Genomic DNA, 20,426 nt, shown 5'->3' with positions numbered 1-20,426 from the left:
GAGGAACCCCTCCCTTCCTTTAAAATTGCCGGGACAAAATCCGGCAAACTGGTGGAGTAGCAATGGAGGAATTGCTAATGGCTGCCCACAGTATTACCCTAGTTGTGAAAAGAGAAGGGTGAAAAGCATGCACTGAAATGCGTATAGGTTTGAAGGAGTGTTTATTTATTTATCTTTGTATGTGTTAGAGTGGTGCAACTAAATATTTTTAATAAAAAAAAATCTTTGGTTTGGGTCCGCTTTAAGAACAGATTCAGGTTAAAGGGAAGGTTCAGGCAAAACCCCAAAAAAATAAAAATACAAATCCTCTTACCTGGGGCTTCCTCCAGCCCGTGGCAGCCAGGACATGCCCTCGCCGTGGCTCTGCAGGCTCCCGGTCTTCTCCGGTGGCCGACCCGACCTGGCCAGGCCGGCTGCCAGGTTGGGCTTCTTCTGCGCTCCAAAATACGCCTCACAGGGGCGCACTGACGTCATTAGACGTCCCCGGGCTGTACTACACAGGCGCAGAACTGAGACGCACGTTGGAGCGCAGAAGAAGCCACGGCAGGGCACGTCCTGGCTGCCACGGGCTGGAGGAAGCCCCAGGTAAGAGGATTTGGATTTTTATTTTTTTTAGGTCGTGCCTGAACCTTCCCTTTAAGAATGAGCCTACAGTCCCTATCTTGTTCGTTAATCGGGGACTACCGGTAAATGATAAGCTAGCTGAAGACACGGCGTTGCTCGGGTATGTATTTGGTTGTTGTTGTTGGCTCCGCCCACTTTTTCTAACCTTGACACACAGTCAGTCAATGACCACGTTTTGTGAGCTTAGGGGTCCTTGGCATCAATAATGTGAGAATTGAAGCAGTTTAATTTTTTCCAATTGAAATCAAGCAAATAAATCTGATTGGCTGTTTGAGGCTCCGCTCCCATTTCTGAATTTGAACCCCAGTTACCCAGTGACCAACTGTACCAGGTTTGAGGCCTTAACAGTCTAAAAGTGGCCACACACTATACAATTTTTTAAAATCTGTTCAATTCTAGAATTGCAATCAATTATTCTGATTGATTGTATTATTTCCAAAATCAGGCCAATGTACCACACATGTCTGTTAAATTTTTCCCAGATTATGAAAAAAAATGATTAAAAACTCAGAAAAAAATTGCTTGAGTCTGTACATCAAGTAATTGACAATGTACCCCCACGCCATACAATTTTCAGAAAAAGTGATCCGAAAAATCCAACACTCCAGATCTTCTTTTACTGAATAAACGGGAAAAGGGAAATTCAATCAGAATTCTCGAGCAAATGAAAAAGCTTTTGATTTTTGTGGAAAACCGATCGTTTTTATCGAATTGCTGTATAATTGGATCTAATTTTTTTTGATGGTGTGTGGCCACCTTAAAAGACACCTGAAGTGGGAGGAATATGGAGGCTGGCAGATTTATTTTCACTTAATACCAGTTGCCTGGCAGCCCTGCAGATCTATTTGGCTGCAGCAGTGTCTGAATCACACCAATAACAATCGTGCAGCGAATCTTGTCAGATATGACAATAATGTCAGAAACACCTGATCTGCTGCAAGCTTGTTCAGGATCTATGGCTAAAAGTATTAGAGGCAAAGGATCAGCAGGACAGTCAGGCAACTGGTATTGCTTAAAGAGAACCCGCGGTGGGGTTCTTCCATCGCAATCCATATACAGAGGCTGGGTCTGTCTATAGAGCCCAGCCTCTGTTGCTAGTTAGTTCCCTCCAAAGCCCCCCCTGCGCGCTGTCAGACCCCATAAAACACAGCCGCGCTACGCGGCTGTGTTTACCTCACTACTGTCAGTCTCGCCGCTCCCCCGCCTGCTGAATCGCTCCGGTCCCCGCCCACGTCCCTTCCCTCGCCGCTGATTGGAGGGAAGGGTCCTGGGCGGGGACTGGAGCGATTCAGCAGGCGGGGGAGCGGCGAGACTGACAGTAGTGAGGTAAACACAGCCGCGTAGCGCGGCTGTGTTTTATGGGGTCTGACAGCGCGCAGGGGGGGCTTTGGAGGGAACTAACTAGCAACAGAGGCTGGGCTCTATAGACAGACCTAGCCTCTGTATATGGATTGCGATGGAAGAACCCCACCTCGGGTTCTCTTTAAAAGGAAATAAATAAGGCAGCCTCCATATCCCTTTCACTTCAGTTGTCCTTTGGGAAAATGCAAACTGCAGCCATTCATTTTCATTTAGCTGTTTTATGCTAAATGGGAAAATTGATGGTGTAATGGTTAAGGGCTCTGCCTCTGACACATGAGACCTGGGTTCGAAAATCTCGGCTCTGCCTGTTCAGTAAGCCAGCACCTATTCAGTAGGAGACCTTGGGCAAGTCTCCCCAACACTGCTACTGCCTATAGAACGCGTCCTAGTGGCTGCAGCTCTGGTGCATTGAGTCCGCCAGGAGAAAAGCGCAATATAAATGTTCTGTGTTTGTTTATGCTCCGGCCATTTTCCCTGAATTTGTAACCTCGGTCACTAAGTGACTAGACTGTGCCAAGTTTGGGGACTCTGGCTTTATTACTGTGAGAATGGAAGCCTTTTACATTTTCCCATGGCTTGAATGGGTGAAATCTGATTGGCTGTTAGTGGTTCTGTCCAGGTGTGCAGTGGGGACGCGAGACTCCCAGAACATATCATCCCAGGTAGTATGCCAAGTTGCATGGAAATCGGTTGATTTCTCACGCAAACACACACACACACACTCTCTCTCTCTCTTTCTCTCTCTCTCTCTCTCTCTCTCTCTCTCTCTCTCTCTCTCTCTCTCACACACACATGCACGCGCACACACACACACACACAGTAATAGCACCACTCTGTTGTTTTTGTTTTTTTGCATTAGATATGTGGCAAACATATTCCCAAAACGCAATTAGCGCATACATTCTATCACATGGTGCTGGCCACTGGTGAAGTTATGGTGCTGATTTTTGTGCTTCTCCCCCACAAGAGGAGTCATTGCGTAAAGGTTGCTTGAAATGGAATATGTCAGCAGATTCCACCCAGCCTCTTCCAGCCGCTCTGCAGTGACATGTCCTCTGGACTTACCACATTTTTGGAAATTTTCTGCATGGTTGTAAACCTCTGCCCACCTCAGCTGAGTGTGAGATGACCTCATTTATCAGAGTCTGTGAAGTACAGGCTGCTGCTGCCACAGCAACCAATCACATTCTCTTGCTGCCACAGCAACCAATCATATTCCTATGCTGCCACAGCAACCAATCACATTCTTCTTCTGCCACAGCACCCAATCACATTCTTCTGCTGCCACAGCACCCAATCGCATTCTTCTGCTGCCACAGCAACCAATCACATTCTTCTGCTGGTCACTTTTCACTGCTTGTCTGTTTGTCCTCCTGTCTGTCACATAAGAAACATCATAGAAATGGTGGTGTGAAAGACCCAATCTGTGTTCTTGGGGAGGATGACTGCGTTGGACGCACGTATTACACATTTATATAGTGCTGCCAGATTTTATGCAGCACTTTATAGAGTGCATTGAATAAGTCACCTCACTAAATGTCTCTCAGAGGGACTTACAATCTAACAACTTCAGTCCTCTACCTATTTTGGGGCAAATCGGGTAGTGGGCCAGTCTTAGCCTCAATGGCTTTTCATTTACAGTAATACTTTGGATTGAGAGTAACTTGGTTTAAGAGTGCATTGCAATACACGTAAACATTTTTGTGAAATTTTTGATGTGTCACGTCATCACAACTGAGCCGATAGTTCTTGACCCTTTGGCGCTGCAGGATTGTATTTAATTGTACTTAATCTGAGTGTAGAAACTGTGCAAAGTAACAGAGCTACTGTCATTGGATAAGTTCTGAGTTAAAGTCACAAAAAAAGAAAAAAAAAAAAAGAAGAAGAAAGGTTAAGGTGAGCCAACAGATGGCAATGATTCTGTTAGTTATAGTGAAAGTCGTGTTTACTTTTTTATTTTATACTATTTTACTATAACTGTTTTTGGATTGTGGAACGAATCAACTGGGTTTTCATTAATTCTTATGAGAAAATTCACTTTGATATAAGATTGCTTCGGATAAGCATGTTTCTGGAACTAATTATGCTTGCAAACCATGGTTCCACTGTATAATATATTGTCCTTAAATACTGTATATCAATATATAGAGTATAAGGACACTATTTTCATGGAATTTTGTTATTTAGTATTTATATAGCGTTGACATCTTCCGCAGCGCTGTACAGAGGATATTGTCTTGTCACTAACTGTCCCTCCAAGGGGCTCACAATCTAATCCCTAACATAGTCTGTGTATGTATCGTGTAGTGCATAATGACAGATTATTATATACTGTATAATAGGGAGCGCTGTAGTATTATCTGTCTCACCAACCCCTGATTTCTCTTTCAGCTATATGACAGATGGAGGCCTCGGCCTATACACCAGACGACTGAACCGGCTACCGGACGGGATGGCGGCCGTACGAGAAACTCTTCAGCGAAACGCGTCAGCGGGCCAAGGAGACGCTGACAGGTCAGAGAACGATTTTCACTGTTAATAAGGGGGGGAATAGTTGTGCTTTTCATGGCCTCTGAGAGTCTACATTAGTGAAGAAGATTGTGTTTATCCTTTGTGTGCGGAATCCTCCCGCAGTTCTAGGCCTTGCTGATTGTGTTTATCCCTTGTGTGGGGAGTCCTCCCACGGTTCTGGGCCATGCAGATTGTGTTTATTCTTTGTGTGCAGAGTACCCCCGCAGTTCTGAGCCATGCAGATTGTGTTTATCCCTTGTGTGCGGAGTCCTCCCGAAGTCCCGGGTCGTGCAGATTGTGTGTATCCCTTGTGTGCGGAGTCCTCCCGCAGTTCTAGGCCATGCAGATTGTGTGTATCCCTTGTGTGCGGAGTCCTCTTGCAGTTCTGAGCCGTGCAGACTGTGTTTATCCTTTGTGTGCGGAGTCCTCCCGCAGTTCTAGGCCATGCAGATTGTGTGTATCCCTTGTGTGCGGAGTCCTCTCGCAGTTCTGAGCCGTGCAGATTGTGTGTATCCCTTGTGTGCGGAGTCCTCCCGCAGTTCTAGGCCATGCAGATTGTGTGTATCCCTTGTGTGCGGAGTCCTCTCGCAGTTCTGAGCCGTGCAGATTGTGTGTATCCCTTGTGTGCGGAGTCCTCCCGCAGTTCTGAGCCGTGCAGACTGTGTTTATCCTTTGTGTGCGGAGTCCTCCCGCAGTTCTGAGCCGTGCAGATTGTGTTTATCCTTTGTTTGCGGAGTCCTCCCGCAGTTCTGGGCTATGCTAAGTGTTTATCCCTTGTGTGCGGAGTACCCCCGCAATGTCTGGCCGTGGAAAGCCGTGTCGCACAGTCTGCTGCGCTCATGGGAGCGGCGGGCAGCGATATTTCACATTGGCGTTCTATTTCTGATCCTTGGCGATAAGCTGCGATGGTGACATTTGTTTCTGAAACAGAAAATATTTGCAGACTTTAACCCCATATGCTGGGAATGCTCCACATGTGGCTGAGTGTTTGTTTAGCTTTAGGGTGACCTCCAACGGCTATCTATAGATATGGGGGCCTCATATGGGCTTGTGCCACTCACAGGGGGCTGCAGATTGCTGTACACATATGAGGAAATCATAGCACACTGACAGCAGAAAAGGACTGACGTATAACTTCATACACAAGGGAGGAAAAATCATTTGAAACAAACGACGAACTACTCCTCATTTGAATGTCATTTGAATATGTATAGCACAAACAACTGCTTGAATGAAGGATAAACAAACGATCCACGATGGTGCTCAGGCTTATGAAACGACCGACGTGATGGATCACTTTGGCAGATCATTGTCAGCAGTGTGTACAGAGCTACCTACGAATGACTGCTAAACGTTGGTTGGAAAATATACTGGTTAAATGAACCCGAGGTGTGAGACCTATAGAAGCTGCCATATTTATTTCCTTTTAAACAATACCAGTTGCCTGGCAACTCGCTGATCTTTCTGGTCAGTAGGGTCTGAATCACACACCTGCAACAAGCATGCCGCTAATCTTGTCAGATTTGTCATAGACATCTGATCTGCATGCTTGTTCAGTGTTTATGGCTACAAGTATTAGAGGCAGGCAACTTGCATTATTTAAAAGGAAACAAACATGTCAGCCTCCATATGCCTCCCACCTCAGGTCCCCTTTAAGGGCTCTGCCTCTGAAACAGGGTTCGAATCTCGTGTCTTCCTGTTCCAGTAAAAAAAGCAAAGTACACAGTTCCACTGCGCTCAATCAATCTCGATTTCCACACATTAAATCACCTTTGAGTGCTGCTCCAATGTTACTCAGGGATCAGAGCAAAAACTGGTAAAACACAGAAAGAAAAGAAGAGAGAGGAGCGCTCTCTGGTGTATTAACTTTTTAATTTGTGCTTCTAAGCGCAAAGCAATGAAATAACACGTACAGTGTATCTGTAAAATCAAGGCACATCACATAAGTATAGTACGTCACCACGTCCTGATGTTGTCTCAACCGCCTGGTACGCCTCCGCACTATGGCCAGTATTGTGGGGAATCCTAGGAATGAAGAGCGCCGGCGGGATCTGGATCACAGGGACTCGGCAGCTGCCCTGCGTCTATTGCGTCATGCCGCGTTTCGGCGTTCCACGCCTTCGTCAGATGACGCTTAGGTCATAGAGAAATAGACGGCTGGTTGCCATGGTATCCGAGCGGCTACGGTGGCCGCTCAGGGACACAAAGCCTCCCGCACTGCCTGCAACGGGGAGCGTATCTCGTTGCTAGGCAATTCAGAGGCTTATAAAAGAAACTATGCCGGCGGAATAACGCGCGCATAAAATGTAAGTACTACGAAAATTTTGATAAAATAATATCACAGAACCCTTGGATTCCAAGGATTCTGTGATATTATTTTATCTAAATTTTCGTAGTAATTACATTTTATGCGCGCGTTATTCCGCCGGCATAGTTTCTATTTATAAGCCTCTGAATTGCCTAGCAACGAGATACGCTCCCCGTTGCAGGCAGTGCGGGAGGCTTTGTGTCCCTGAGCGGCCACCGTAGCCGCTCGGATACCATGGCAACCAGCCGTCTATTTCTCTATGCCCTAAGCGTCATCTGACGAAGGCGTGGAACGCCGAAACGCGGCATGACGCAATAGACGCAGGGCAGCTGCCGAGTCCCTGTGATCCAGATCCCGCCGGCGCTCTTCAATCCTAGGATTCCCCACAATACTGGCCATAGTGCGGAGGCGTACCAGGCGGTTGAGACAACATCAGGACGTGGTGACATACTATACTTATGTGATGTGCCTTGATTTTACAGATACACTGTACGTGTTATTTTATTGCTTTGCGCTTAGAAGCACAAATTAAAAAGTTAATACACCAGAGAGCGCTCCTCTCTCTTCTTTTCTTCCTGTTCCAGTGCCTATTCAGTAAGGAGTCCTGGGCAAGACTCTCTTACTGCCTATAGAGCGCGCCCTGGTGGCTGCAGCTTTGAGTCCCACCACAAGATAGAAATGTTCTGTGTTTTGACTAAATAATGTGTCTGCGAAGTCTATGGCACGTCACCTAGATCCTGCATTTCTGTACCATGCGGAAGTGTTTTTATCCTGCCATTTTAAATATATAATTTTGCTGGTTATTTTTGTGTGCAAACCTAGTACTTAATTTTGGTAACAATACAGTTTATTCATATTTCTTCCCTTTCAGGCCTGGAACCCACTACAAAGCGCAAATCGCTAGCATTTTTATGAGCGTTTTGTATGCAATTTCATGAGCGTTTTCTGGCGATTTTGGCAGTGATTTTAAAAAGTGTAAGCTTTTTGCCAGAGATTGTGTAGCGATTTGCGATTAGCGTTTCTAATTCTGATTGGTCCTTTCAATTAATTTAATTTTTTTTACACTGTGCAGTAATTGAAAAACGCCAGCAAATCGCTCTGTGTAGCGATTCATGAGCGATTACGCCAGCGTTTATATACATTACATTGCAGGAACGCCACCAAAATGCTGCAGGTCCTGCGTTTGCGATTTTGCTAATCGCAATCGCTCTAGTGTAATTTGGCCCATCCATTAACATTAGCTGAGCGTTTAGGGAAATTACTAGCGTTTTGAATCGCTCCCTAAATGCTCAAAAAATCGCTCTAGTGGGTTTCAGCCCTCAGTCTCATTGCCCCAGAGAGAATATAGAGCGAGTTATGTGAGGATAGGACTATGCAGTCTGGCTTATCAGTTGGCTGATTAATTAATACAGCTCATTATAGCAGCACAAGAATGTCTTCTGGTTCTCGTCATTCCCAAGTCCAGTTCTGGGTCAAACATTTTGGCGTTTTGTACTTTTGCGGTGTTAGGGAGTATTTGGGTGGGCCACATGCTTTTAGCTGTTGTGAAGTTGTTTGGGGAGCTGCTGTTGCATAGTGTATATATGTGTGCCATAGACTGAGGGCTTGTGATGTAGTGTTTTGCGGGGGTTGTTATGTTGTGTTGTCCAGTGATTGTGTGGGTCGGACACATTTCTGTTTTGTTTTCGAGTGGATCTGAACTCGTGCACAGGACACAAGTAAAACAGAGAGAAATGCACCCATGTGCGTTTTCATAGAGAAGAGCTCGTCTAATTCCCCCTCATCTTCAAGTAATCACTAGTGTAATTTCATCTCTCGGCTGTCTCAGCACAGAAATTCGTCAGTCCTGTGCTGACACAGCTAATATGTAAACACAGAATGTTAACCCATTGTCTGCTTCCATGAAAGCAGGAAGTTGACACTTCAGATTTATTACAGAAAATGTTTTTGTTTAAATGTTTTTATACTGTTGCTTATGTTATTAAAAAAAGGAAGTTCTGGGTTCAGGTCCGCTTTAAGCTGGGTACACTCCTTGAAAATTTCACTTAAGATCCTATTTCTGATCAAGAAAACGATCGGATTGGAGAAAAAACATATACAGCCTACTGATTGCCAGCGACCGATCTCCCAGCTCAAAATGGATCGGAAGCAGATCGGGCATGCTGATAAATCTTGATCAAAATTTGGGTTATATGTCCTTTCAATTCATTTTTGATCAATATCCATTCAGAAATGTGATCTGAATTTGAAAAAAAGGCATAGTTGTGTATGCTAGCTGTCTTCTATATCTGATGGATGTTAGATCTGAATATGGATCTGATCCCTCGAATAGGATCAAGAGGTGAAAATTGCATGGTGTGTAGCCACCTACATGCCTGGCGTGGTACACACCATACAATTTCTTTTCACATCGATGGGTCGAATTTATAATTTCTGTCATGTCCGATCTGCTCCTAATCAAGAACTGGAACGATTTGCAGATCAGTACTGCACAAAATCAATCCTGTTCTCCGTCAGGAGGAGATCTGACATGATGGCAATTTCCGTTTTAACGCATCGCTCTGAAGGGAAATTGCATGGTGTGTAGCGTAGTGTTGGGGTGTGTGGCGTATAGCTTTGTATTGCAGCATTGTGTTGTGTTTGGGATATTGTGCAAGTCTGGCTGTGCTGTGGACCGTAGTATAGGGGGTGATCAATAAGATGCAAATATTTCCGAGTTCGTGCATAAGAAATTCCAACTATAAAACACTTTCCTAGCAGAAAATGGCTTCTGAGAGAAGGAAAGAGATAAAAAGGCAAATTTCTTATCAGTGAGGGTCACACTGTAGTCACTTCCTGTCTGAGTCAGGACTGAGTCAGCCACTTACATACCAGATATTTAACTCTTTCAGGTAGAGAAAAAAAAAGGAACACAGCATAGTTATTTGTATGCTAGAAACTGTACATAACCAAGTCTATCTCATCATGTCACATGTCACTTTGGGTATCCTTTAAGACAGAAGGTACTTGTGATAATTCAGCTTTACGTGAACACTTGTGATTACCCACAATGCATCACTACTGAATATGCAAATGATCTCTTTACGCTCCTGAAGCCAGGCTTACATCCAGAACCGCTGGTGTATAGTGAGCCTATAGCTTATACAATTTACAGAGCCACATCAACCCGACCTGCAGACAGCCTGTTTTGGCCTGTTGGTCCTCCTCAGTGCATGGCAGGGATTGATATGGCTCTATAGTATAGGGCTTGGACCAGTACTACAGAGTAACCAAGCAGCTCAGGGTGACCCAGAATCACTAGGAAAGTATAGGGGGATAAAAGAAACCAAAAAGCCCTCTTACTGAAAAGCATCTCATTGTTCTCATTGATCACCCCTACTGTAGTATTTGTGTTGGCCTAACATCTTGGCCTGCTCTTGTGGAGCTATTCCATGGGCCATACACCTCGGTGTTATCATGTTATGTTGCGGGACAGTGCAGCACACATGTGCTCCATACTCACATCTCGGTGTTATCATGTTATGTTGCGGTACAGTGCAGCACACATGTGCTCCATACTCACATCTCGGTGTTATCATGTTATGTTGCGGTACAGTGCAGCACACATGTGCTCCATACTCACATCTCGGTGTTATCATGTTATGTTGCGGGACAGTGCAGCACACATGTGCTCCATACTCACATCTCAGTGTTATCATGTTATGTTGTGGGATAGTGCAGCACACATGTGCTCCATACTCACATCTCAGTGTTATCATGTTATGTTGCGGGATAGTGCAGCACACATGTGCTCCATACTCACATCTCGGTGTTATCATGTTATGTTGCGGGACAGTGCAGCACACATGTGCTCCATACTCACATCTCGGTGTTATCATGTTATGTTGTGGGATAGTGCAGCACACATGTGCTCCATACTCACATCTCGGTGTTATCATGTTATGTTGTGGGATAGTGCAGCACACATGTGCTCCATACTCACATCTCGGGGTTATGTTATGTTGTGGGATAGTGCAGCACACATGTGCTCCATACTCACATCTCGGGGTTATGTTATGTTGTGGGATAGTGCAGCACACATGTGCTCCATACTCACATCTCGGGGTTATGTTATGTTGTGGGATAGTGCAGCACACATGTGCTCCATACTCACATCTCGGTGTTATCATGTTATGTTGCGGTATAGTGCAGCACACATGTGCTCCATACTCACATCTCGGGGTTATGTTATGTTGTGGGATAGTGCAGCACACATGTGCTCCATACTCACATCTCGGTGTTATCATGTTATGTTGCGGGATAGTGCAGCACACATGTGCTCCATACTCACATCTCGGTGTTATCATGTTATGTTGCGGGACAGTGCAGCACACATGTGCTCCATACTCACATCTCGGTGTTATCATGTTATGTTGCGGGACAGTGCAGCACACATGTGCTCCATACTCACATCTCGGTGTTATCATGTTATGTTGCGGGATAGTGCAGCACACGTGCTCCATACTCACATCTCGGTGTTATCATGTTATGTTGCGGGATAGTGCAGCACACGTGCTCCATACTCACATCTCAGTGTTATCATGTTATGTTGCGGGATAGTGCAGCACACATGTGCTCCATACTCACATCTCGGTGTTATCATGTTATGTTGTGGGATAGTGCAGCACACATGTGCTCCATACTCACATCTCGGTGTTATCATGTTATGTTGTGGGATAGTGCAGCACACATGTGCTCCATACTCACATCTCGGGGTTATCATGTTATGTTGCGGTATAGTGCAGCACACATGTGCTCCATACTCACACCTCAGTGTTATCATGTTATGTTGCGGGATAGTGCAGCACACGTGCTCCATACTCACATCTCGGTGTTATCATGTTATGTTGCGGTATAGTGCAGCACACATGTGCTCCATACATCTCGGTGTTATCATGTTATGTTGCGGGATAGTGCAGCACACATGTGCTCCATACTCACATCTCGGTGTTATCATGTTATGTTGCGGGATAGTGCAGCACACATGTGCTCCATACTCATATCTCAGTGTTATCATGTTATGTTGTGGGATAGTGCAGCACACATGTGCTCCATACTCACATCTCAGTGTTATCATGTTATGTTGCGGGATAGTGCAGCACACATGTGCTCCATACTCACATCTCGGTGTTATCATGTTATGTTGTGGGATAGTGCAGCACACATGTGCTCCATACTCACATCTCAGTGTTATCATGTTATGTTGCGGGATAGTGCAGCACACATGTGCTCCATACTCACATCTCGGTGTTATCATGTTATGTTGTGGGATAGTGCAGCACACATGTGCTCCATACTCACATCTCGGTGTTATCATGTTATGTTGTGGGATAGTGCAGCACACATGTGCTCCATACTCACATCTCAGTGTTATCATGTTATGTTGTGGGATAGTGCAGCACACATGTGCTCCATACTCACATCTCAGTGTTATCATGTTATGTTGCGGGATAGTGCAGCACACATGTGCTCCATACTCACATCTCGGTGTTATCATGTTATGTTGTGGGATAGTGCAGCACACATGTGCTCCATACTCACATCTCAGTGTTATCATGTTATGTTGTGGGATAGTGCAGCACACATGTGCTCCATACTCACATCTCGGTGTTATCATGTTATGTTGTGGGATAGTGCAGCACACATGTGCTCCATACTCACATCTCAGTGTTATCATGTTATGTTGTGGGATAGTGCAGCACACATGTGCTCCATACTCACATCTCAGTGTTATCATGTTATGTTGCGGGATAGTGCAGCACACATGTGCTCCATACTCACATCTCAGTGTTATCATGTTATGTTGTGGGATAGTGCAGCACACATGTGCTCCATACTCACATCTCGGTGTTATCATGTTATGTTGTGGGATAGTGCAGCACACATGTGCTCCATACTCACATCTCGGGGTTATGTTATGTTGTGGGATAGTGCAGCACACATGTGCTCCATACTCACATCTCAGTGTTATCATGTTATGTTGTGGGATAGTGCAGCACACATGTGCTCCATACTCACATCTCAGTGTTATCATGTTATGTTGCGGGATAGTGCAGCACACATGTGCTCCATACTCACATCTCAGTGTTATCATGTTATGTTGTGGGATAGTGCAGCACACATGTGCTCCATACTCACATCTCAGTGTTATCATGTTATGTTGCGGGATAGTGCAGCACACATGTGCTCCATACTCACATCTCAGTGTTATCATGTTATGTTGCGGGATAGTGCAGCACACATGTGCTCCATACTCACATCTCAGTGTTATCATGTTATGTTGCGGTATAGTGCAGCACACATGTGCTCCATACTCACATCTCGGTGTTATCATGTTATGTTGTGGGATAGTGCAGCACACATGTGCTCCATACTCACATCTCGGTGTTATCATGTTATGTTGTGGGATAGTGCAGCACACATGTGCTCCATACTCACATCTCAGTGTTATCATGTTATGTTGTGGGATAGTGCAGCACACATGTGCTCCATACTCACATCTCAGTGTTATCATGTTATGTTGTGGGATAGTGCAGCACACATGTGCTCCATACTCACATCTCAGTGTTATCATGTTATGTTGTGGGATAGTGCAGCACACATGTGCTCCATACTCACATCTCGGTGTTATCATGTTATGTTGTGGGATAGTGCAGCACACATGTGCTCCATACTCTCGGGGTTATGAAAGGTTATATGTTGTGGGATAGTGCAGCACACATGTGCTCCATACTCACATCTCAGTGTTATCATGTTATGTTGTGGAGATAGTGCAGCACACATGTGCTCCATACTCACATCTCAGTGTTATCATGTTATGTTGCGGGATAGTGCAGCACACATGTGCTCCATACTCACATCTCAGTGTTATCATGTTATGTTGTGGGATAGTGCAGCACACACATGTGCTCCATACTCACATCTCGGTGTTATCATGTTATGTTGTGGGATAGTGCAGCACACATGTGCTCCATACTCACATCTCAGTGTTATCATGTTATGTTGTGGGATAGTGCAGCACACATGTGCTCCATACTCACATCTCAGGTGTTATCATGTTATGTTGTGGGATAGTGCAGCACACATGTGCTCCATACTCACATCTCGGTGTTATCATGTTATGTTGTGGGATAGTGCAGCACACATGTGCTCCATACTCACATCTCAGGTGTTATCATGTTATGTTGTGGGATAGTGCAGCACACATGTGCTCCATACTCACATCTCAGTGTTATCATGTTATGTTGTCGGGATAGTGCAGCACACATGTGCTCCATACTCACATCTCAGGTTATCATGTTATGTTGTGGGATAGTGCAGCACACATGTGCTCCATACTCACATCTCAGTGTTATCATGTTATGTTGCGGGATAGTGCAGCACACATGTGCTCCATACTCACATCTCGGTGTTATCATGTTATGTTGTGGGATAGTGCAGGCACACATGTGCTCCATACTCACATCTCGGTGTTATCATGTTATGTTGTGGGATAGTGCAGCACACATGTGCTCCATACTCACATCTCAGTTGTTATCATGTTATGTTGTGGGATAGTGCAGCACACATGTGCTCCATACTCACATCTCAGTGTTATCATGTTATGTTGCGGGATAGTGCAGCACACATGTGCTCCATACTCACATCTCGGTGTTATCATGTTATGTTGTGGGATAGTGCAGCACACATGTGCTCCATACTCACATCTCAGTGTTATCATGTTATGTTGTGGGATAGTGCAGCACACATGTGCTCCATACTCACATCTCGGTGTTATCATGTTATGTTGTGGGATAGTGCAGCACACATGTGCTCCATACTCACATCTCAGTGTTATCATGTTATGTTGTGGGATAGTGCAGCACACATGTGCTCCATACTCACATCTCAGTGTTATCATGTTATGTTGCGGGATAGTGCAGCACACATGTGCTCCATACTCACATCTCAGTGTTATCATGTTATGTTGTGGGATAGTGCAGCACACATGTGCTCCATACTCACATCTCAGTGTTATCATGTTATGTTGTGGGATAGTGCAGCACACATGTGCTCCATACTCACATCTCGGGGTTGTGTAGTGTTTGTGTATCTACGCATTGCGGAGCCCTCCATCATTTCCCACATCGTATAATCTGTGCTGCTATTTATAGAAGCAGGCTTTAGCTAGCTCTCTCCTATACATTCTTGCTGCTGGGGAGTGATGGATGGTTGCCCTGGAGGGGGAGGGGGACGGATAATGACGACCACCTGATGATAGTTAGAAACCGCTGTGGGCAGCAGTGATCTTCTCCTTTTATGTCTCAGGACTAGAAGGCATGCGTCTGTGTTTCTTAGGACTAGCTCATGTGAAGGGGAATTTTTGCAATTGCCTTTTGTTTTAACCCTTAAAGAGAAACTCCGACCAAGAATTGAACTTTATCCCAATCAGTAGCTGATACCCTCTTTTACATGAGAAACCTATTCCTTTTCACAAACAGACCATCAGGGGGCTCTGTATGACTGATATTGTGGTGAAATCCCTCCCACAAGAAGCTCTAAAGACCATGGTACTCCTGGCAGTTTTCAGTCTGTGAACCTTGTTGCATTGTGGGAAATAGCTGTTTACAGCTGTTTCCAACTGCCAAAAAAGCAAGCACCAGCTACATCACCTGCCAGCAGTAAAAATGTCACCATGTAATAAATTTCAGATTTAAAAGATTTTACAATGGGCAAACACTGACTAAATCATTTATACATAATTATTGTAAAAATGAAGCACTTTTTTATTACATTATTTTCACTGGAGTTCCTCTTTAAGGTAGCCATACATCTAGCGATGATGGGCAGATTCCACCATGATACAAATCCCTCTCTAATCAAATCGGATTAGCGAGAGATCTGTGGGCTGCCCATACATTGCAAGACGATTCCCGATCAATGTCATGCTGAAATCAATCCGTAATCGGCCTTGTGATGCCGCCACACTGACCCAACGCCGTCCTATGTGTAATATGCCCCCCAGTGAACTATACATTACCTGTCCATGGCTGCTGCTTATTCTCCACTGGCTCCGGGCGCAGTCCTTCATCCATACACGCACCCCACGTGGTTGCCGGCATGTGTGCAGATACGTGTGTGACATCACACATGCGCACCCATTACTCTGGCAGACACGTAGGGGCGTGTGTATGGACTGCGTCCGGAGCCAGCGGAGGATAAGCGGCCTGAAATTGGTCGTATAGTCGATCAGGCATGCACTTGGCGGCCTCAATATTCATCCGTATCTTATTATAATAATCGAATCGGATGGTCGACCAGCCGCCAAGTAGCCTGATGTGTGGCCACCTTTAGACATCTATAGGCGTTTCTGTATTTCCGCATCCATACGCCTTGAACGTCTAAAGGCAATTTAGTACAACACTAGCTCCGCCAGCACTGGACGTCTATAGGCAGTTTTGTTTCTCATACTCCTGGACCACCAATGTCAAAAAGGCAATTAGTACAATGTTTTGGTGCCAACTTTCTGAAATATGCAAATAATTCTATGGTGATGCAGAAATATGCAAATGTTACTGTAAACCTATGCAGCTGGAGTATGGACCAGTGCAATGTTTTCACTGCAAGATTTGATTACTGATTTTTACAAAAAATTGTAATAATGATTAGCATACTCCCTCAGGGGGTAAGGGGAGCCTCTGGTAGTGGGTGCAGCATGTGGGCAGACCTGGGAACTTATAAGTGCAGAGATCTCATCACCAGAAAGCTGTGGTGATATTAGAATCCTTCAGAGGGAAGGGAGCCTTTGGCACTGGGGTGCACTAAATGAGTAGAGCTGGGAACTTATAAGTACAGAGATCTTATCCTCAGGAAGTTGTGGTGATATTAGAATGCTTCAGAGGGAAGGGGAGCCTCTGGTAGTAAGTGCAACATGTGGGCAGTGCTGGGAACTCATAAGTGCCGGAAGCAGTGAGGGCTTGTTCACACCTAGGGCGTTTTGCAGTTGTTTTTTTTGAGCGCTGTTTTAAAAAAAAAAAATGACCTGGAATCGCTTGTGCAATGAAACCGTATGGGATAATTTATATCAGGGCGTTGCGTCTGCTTTCAGTTCAGCAAAGCGCTGCCTGTACCATTTTCAGGCCGATTTTGCTACAATGGAAGGTATAGGAAAAATGCAAAACGCTAACTAATCTTTCTTTTCTTTTTTTTAATCCGGTGATTGCATTCGCGTCTTTAAGAATAAATACATTGTATTCTTTTCCAGGTCAAAGAGTTTACTTCCTGACCGACGCTCTGCAAAAGCACTTACAATAGCACTGTACACAAAATCTTAGCACACAGTAGAGCACCTTTGGAAGCGCAAAAAAAAACGAAAATCGCTGCCGTCAGCGATTTTGATTTTAGATGTGAACAACGCCTCATGAGCGTTATTAGAAATAAATCCCTCAGGGGCAGGGGAGCCTCTCGTAGTGAGCAGAGCTTGGATCTCAGAAGTGCAGAGAACTCACCACATAAATTGGATGGAGTATTGGTTAACGCTCTCGCCTTGCAGCGATGGGTCCCCAGTTCGAATCCCAGTCAGGGCACCATCTGCATGGAGTTTGTATGTTCTCCCCGTGCCTGTGTGGGTTTCCTCCAGGCACTCAGGTGTCCACCCACATCCAAAAAACACAGGTAAGTTAATTGGCTTTCCCCATAAATTGGCCCTAGAGTACAATACATACACTGCATGATATAGACATACGACTATGGTAGGGATAGATTGTGAGCCCCTCTGAGGGACAGTTAAGTGACAAGACTATATACTGTACAGTGCTATATAAATGCTAAATAATACTAATAATAAATCCTGACAGACAGAAGAAGCCATTAGCTGCCCAGCATGCCCCTAACAATGGAATATGAGCTGTGGGTGAAGGAAGCCTTCATCACCTGCCTGTGATCTGCCCACAGAGCTCTATAATCCCCTCTGTGTGAGTGATGGCTGCCATTGGGGGAGGCCGGTTACCTGTGTAGCCCGGAGCTATGTGCTGCACACGCTGCAGCGCTGAGTCACAGGACACTTCCCGTAAAGAGACACAAACCTCTGTCATCATTAAACTTCCAAGCGGTAAAGAGGACGTGTCCTAATTACTGCCAAATAACCTTCCAGTAAGTTGTGAGAGATCAGAGGCGCCCTGACCACAGCACACTGTGTGCCTTCCAGCTACAGAGAGCAGGCAGAACACTGCTCTGTGCTCAACCCCCAACCCCCCCCCCCCCCCCCCCCAGATACAGAGAGCAGGCAGAACACTGCTCTATGCTCAACCCTTCTCCCCCCCCCCCCTCAAGCCCAGCTTACAGCTAAACTCTCATCTCCTGTGTCTTTACATCATTCACAGGAAATAGATTGCATAATGCAGATTATTTTATTTGTGTAGGTAAGGTTACTGTTGTCCTGTAAGTGCACTTGTAACATTGCAAGCGCTGGTCTTATCTCACTTACTATAACAATGACCTCTGTTATATTTTCTTATCTCCCGACTACTTGTAGAGTGTGCTGGACACCCATTATCACTGAATATTATTATTATGTATTCATATAGCACTGACATCTTCTGCAGCACATTACAGAGTACATAGTCATGTCACTGACTGTAATCAGAGGAGCTCACAATCTAATCATTACCACAGTCCTAGTCTAATGTCCTACCATATTATTATTATGTATATTATTATTATTTATAAATATAGCACTGACATCTTCTGCAGCACTTTACAGAGTACATAGTCATGTCACTGACTGTACTCAGAGGAGCTTACAATCTAATCCTACCATAGTCATAGTCTAATGCTGGGAATACACTGATAGCTCGATTGATAATTTCCGACATGTCCGATCACCCGCCGGATCGATTGCTCGCTTGATACCGCGGGCGGTACAATGGAAAAAAATAAGGAAAACGAGCAGAAGATAAGAGAATCGCTCGCGGGGACGAGCGGGAATCGATCCAGCGGCATAATCGAGCGGTACAATTGTACCGTGTATTCCCAGCATTATGTCCTAATGTACTCTTATTATGTATTTATATAGCACTGACATATGCAGCACATTACAGAGTACATAGTCATGTCACTGACTGTCCTCAGGGGAGCTCACACTCTAATCCCTACCATAGTCATAGTCTTATGTCCTACCATATTATTATTATCAATAATAATTTATATAGCACTGATATCTTCTGCAGCACTTTACAGAATACATAGTCACTGACTGTCCCCAGAGGACCTCACAATCTATACCTACCATAGTCATAGTCTGATGTCCTACCATATTATTATTATATTATGTATTTTTATATAGCACTGATATCTTATGCAGCACTTTACAGCGTACATAGTCATGTCACTGACTGTCCCCAGAGGAGCTCACAATCTATACCTACCATAGTCTTTAGTGTAATATCTTGCCAAATTAATATGTATTTATAGCAATGTCATCTTCTGCAGCACTTTACAGAGCACATAATCATGTCACCGAGAGGAGCTCACAGTCAAATCGGAGTTGCATTAAGACCTCTGTTGCCTTGAGGTAAAACGTGGGACCCCTTGCACACTGGACCTGTTGCGTCACACTGCGGCACTCCTCCCCGCCACAGCTCGTCACAAGGGACATGCAAGTCTATGGAGACTTGCACAATTCATGCGATGCGACTCGGCTCAACTGAAGTATGCAAACCGCCGCAATGCTGGCGCAAAGTCTGCATCATGTTACCACATGAGCTGTGCCTACCACACGGATCAAGCAGTAACGCAAGTGAATGGGCGGTGCAGGCAGTGTGCACGACAGCGGGAGCCTGCATGAGGACTGATGGGAATCCCAGTGACATACTTCCTGCTTTGCAGGGTCCAGACTTCCTGTGTCCTCCTCGCCCTCGCCACCTCTGCCCCAGTCCCTCTGGAAGATTGCAGCCACACTCCTCTGCATGCACAAGTGTGCCCGTTCTGTGCCAGCACGAGTACAGCAGTGTCTGTGCAGTAGTATGGAGCCGCTCATGCACAAGCAGCTCTGACTTCCTGGGCAGGCACATGGCTCAGTATGTCCACACTTGTGCATGTAGAGGAGCGCGGTCAGGATCACATTTCTGACAAGCTCTTGTCAGATATGTTCCGGTGGTCTGCTCACAGCAATGGTGGGGGAGCGGAAGACGTGGAGGACGAAGAGGCTTCCCCCTTCTTAGGTAAGTATCTGTTTTTCACTTTTAAAGCTTTATTTGAGATCAGAAAAGTATCTGTTTTTCTATATTTCCCCTCACACAGGACAGGAGAAGGCATTCCCCTGACACAGATGATAATCCTCCTCTTGTGAAATATAATCAGTAATGTGATGACATACTCTGAGAAGGGACAGGTGAAGTCAGTGCTGCCCAGCGTCACACAATGGCTGCAGGGGACACAGGCGACTCACAGACACCGGCTCCTGGGGCTCCAGAGACTTTCCCACACCTCATGTACATATTCACACCCTTGTGCGAACTGCCTGCTGCATCTTTCTCACACAACCTGTGTCCACAGCAGCCTGCTAGTTTACCCATCACTGAGGGATTCCGCCACATATTCCCAG

The 20,426-nt window shown here is 45.3% G+C and overlaps 1 protein-coding gene across 10 annotated transcripts in view; it reads left to right on the top strand.

Annotated features, from left to right (window-relative positions):
• NAV2 (neuron navigator 2) overlaps nt 1-20,426 on the top strand; it is a 629,613-nt gene that overhangs the window by 510,029 nt on the left and 99,158 nt on the right. For all 10 annotated transcript variants that reach the window (XM_068260211.1, XM_068260213.1, XM_068260209.1 and 7 more), the window contains one exon: nt 4,378-4,500. In XM_068260211.1, the coding sequence (XP_068116312.1) occupies nt 4,378-4,500 (123 nt within the window). The remainder of the gene's footprint in view (nt 1-4,377; nt 4,501-20,426) is intronic.

The sequence above is a fragment of the Hyperolius riggenbachi genome, chromosome 11, assembly GCF_040937935.1.
Source record: "Hyperolius riggenbachi isolate aHypRig1 chromosome 11, aHypRig1.pri, whole genome shotgun sequence".
Classification (NCBI taxonomy): Eukaryota; Metazoa; Chordata; class Amphibia; order Anura; family Hyperoliidae; genus Hyperolius; species Hyperolius riggenbachi.
This window is presented reverse-complemented; position numbering and strand designations above follow the sequence as displayed.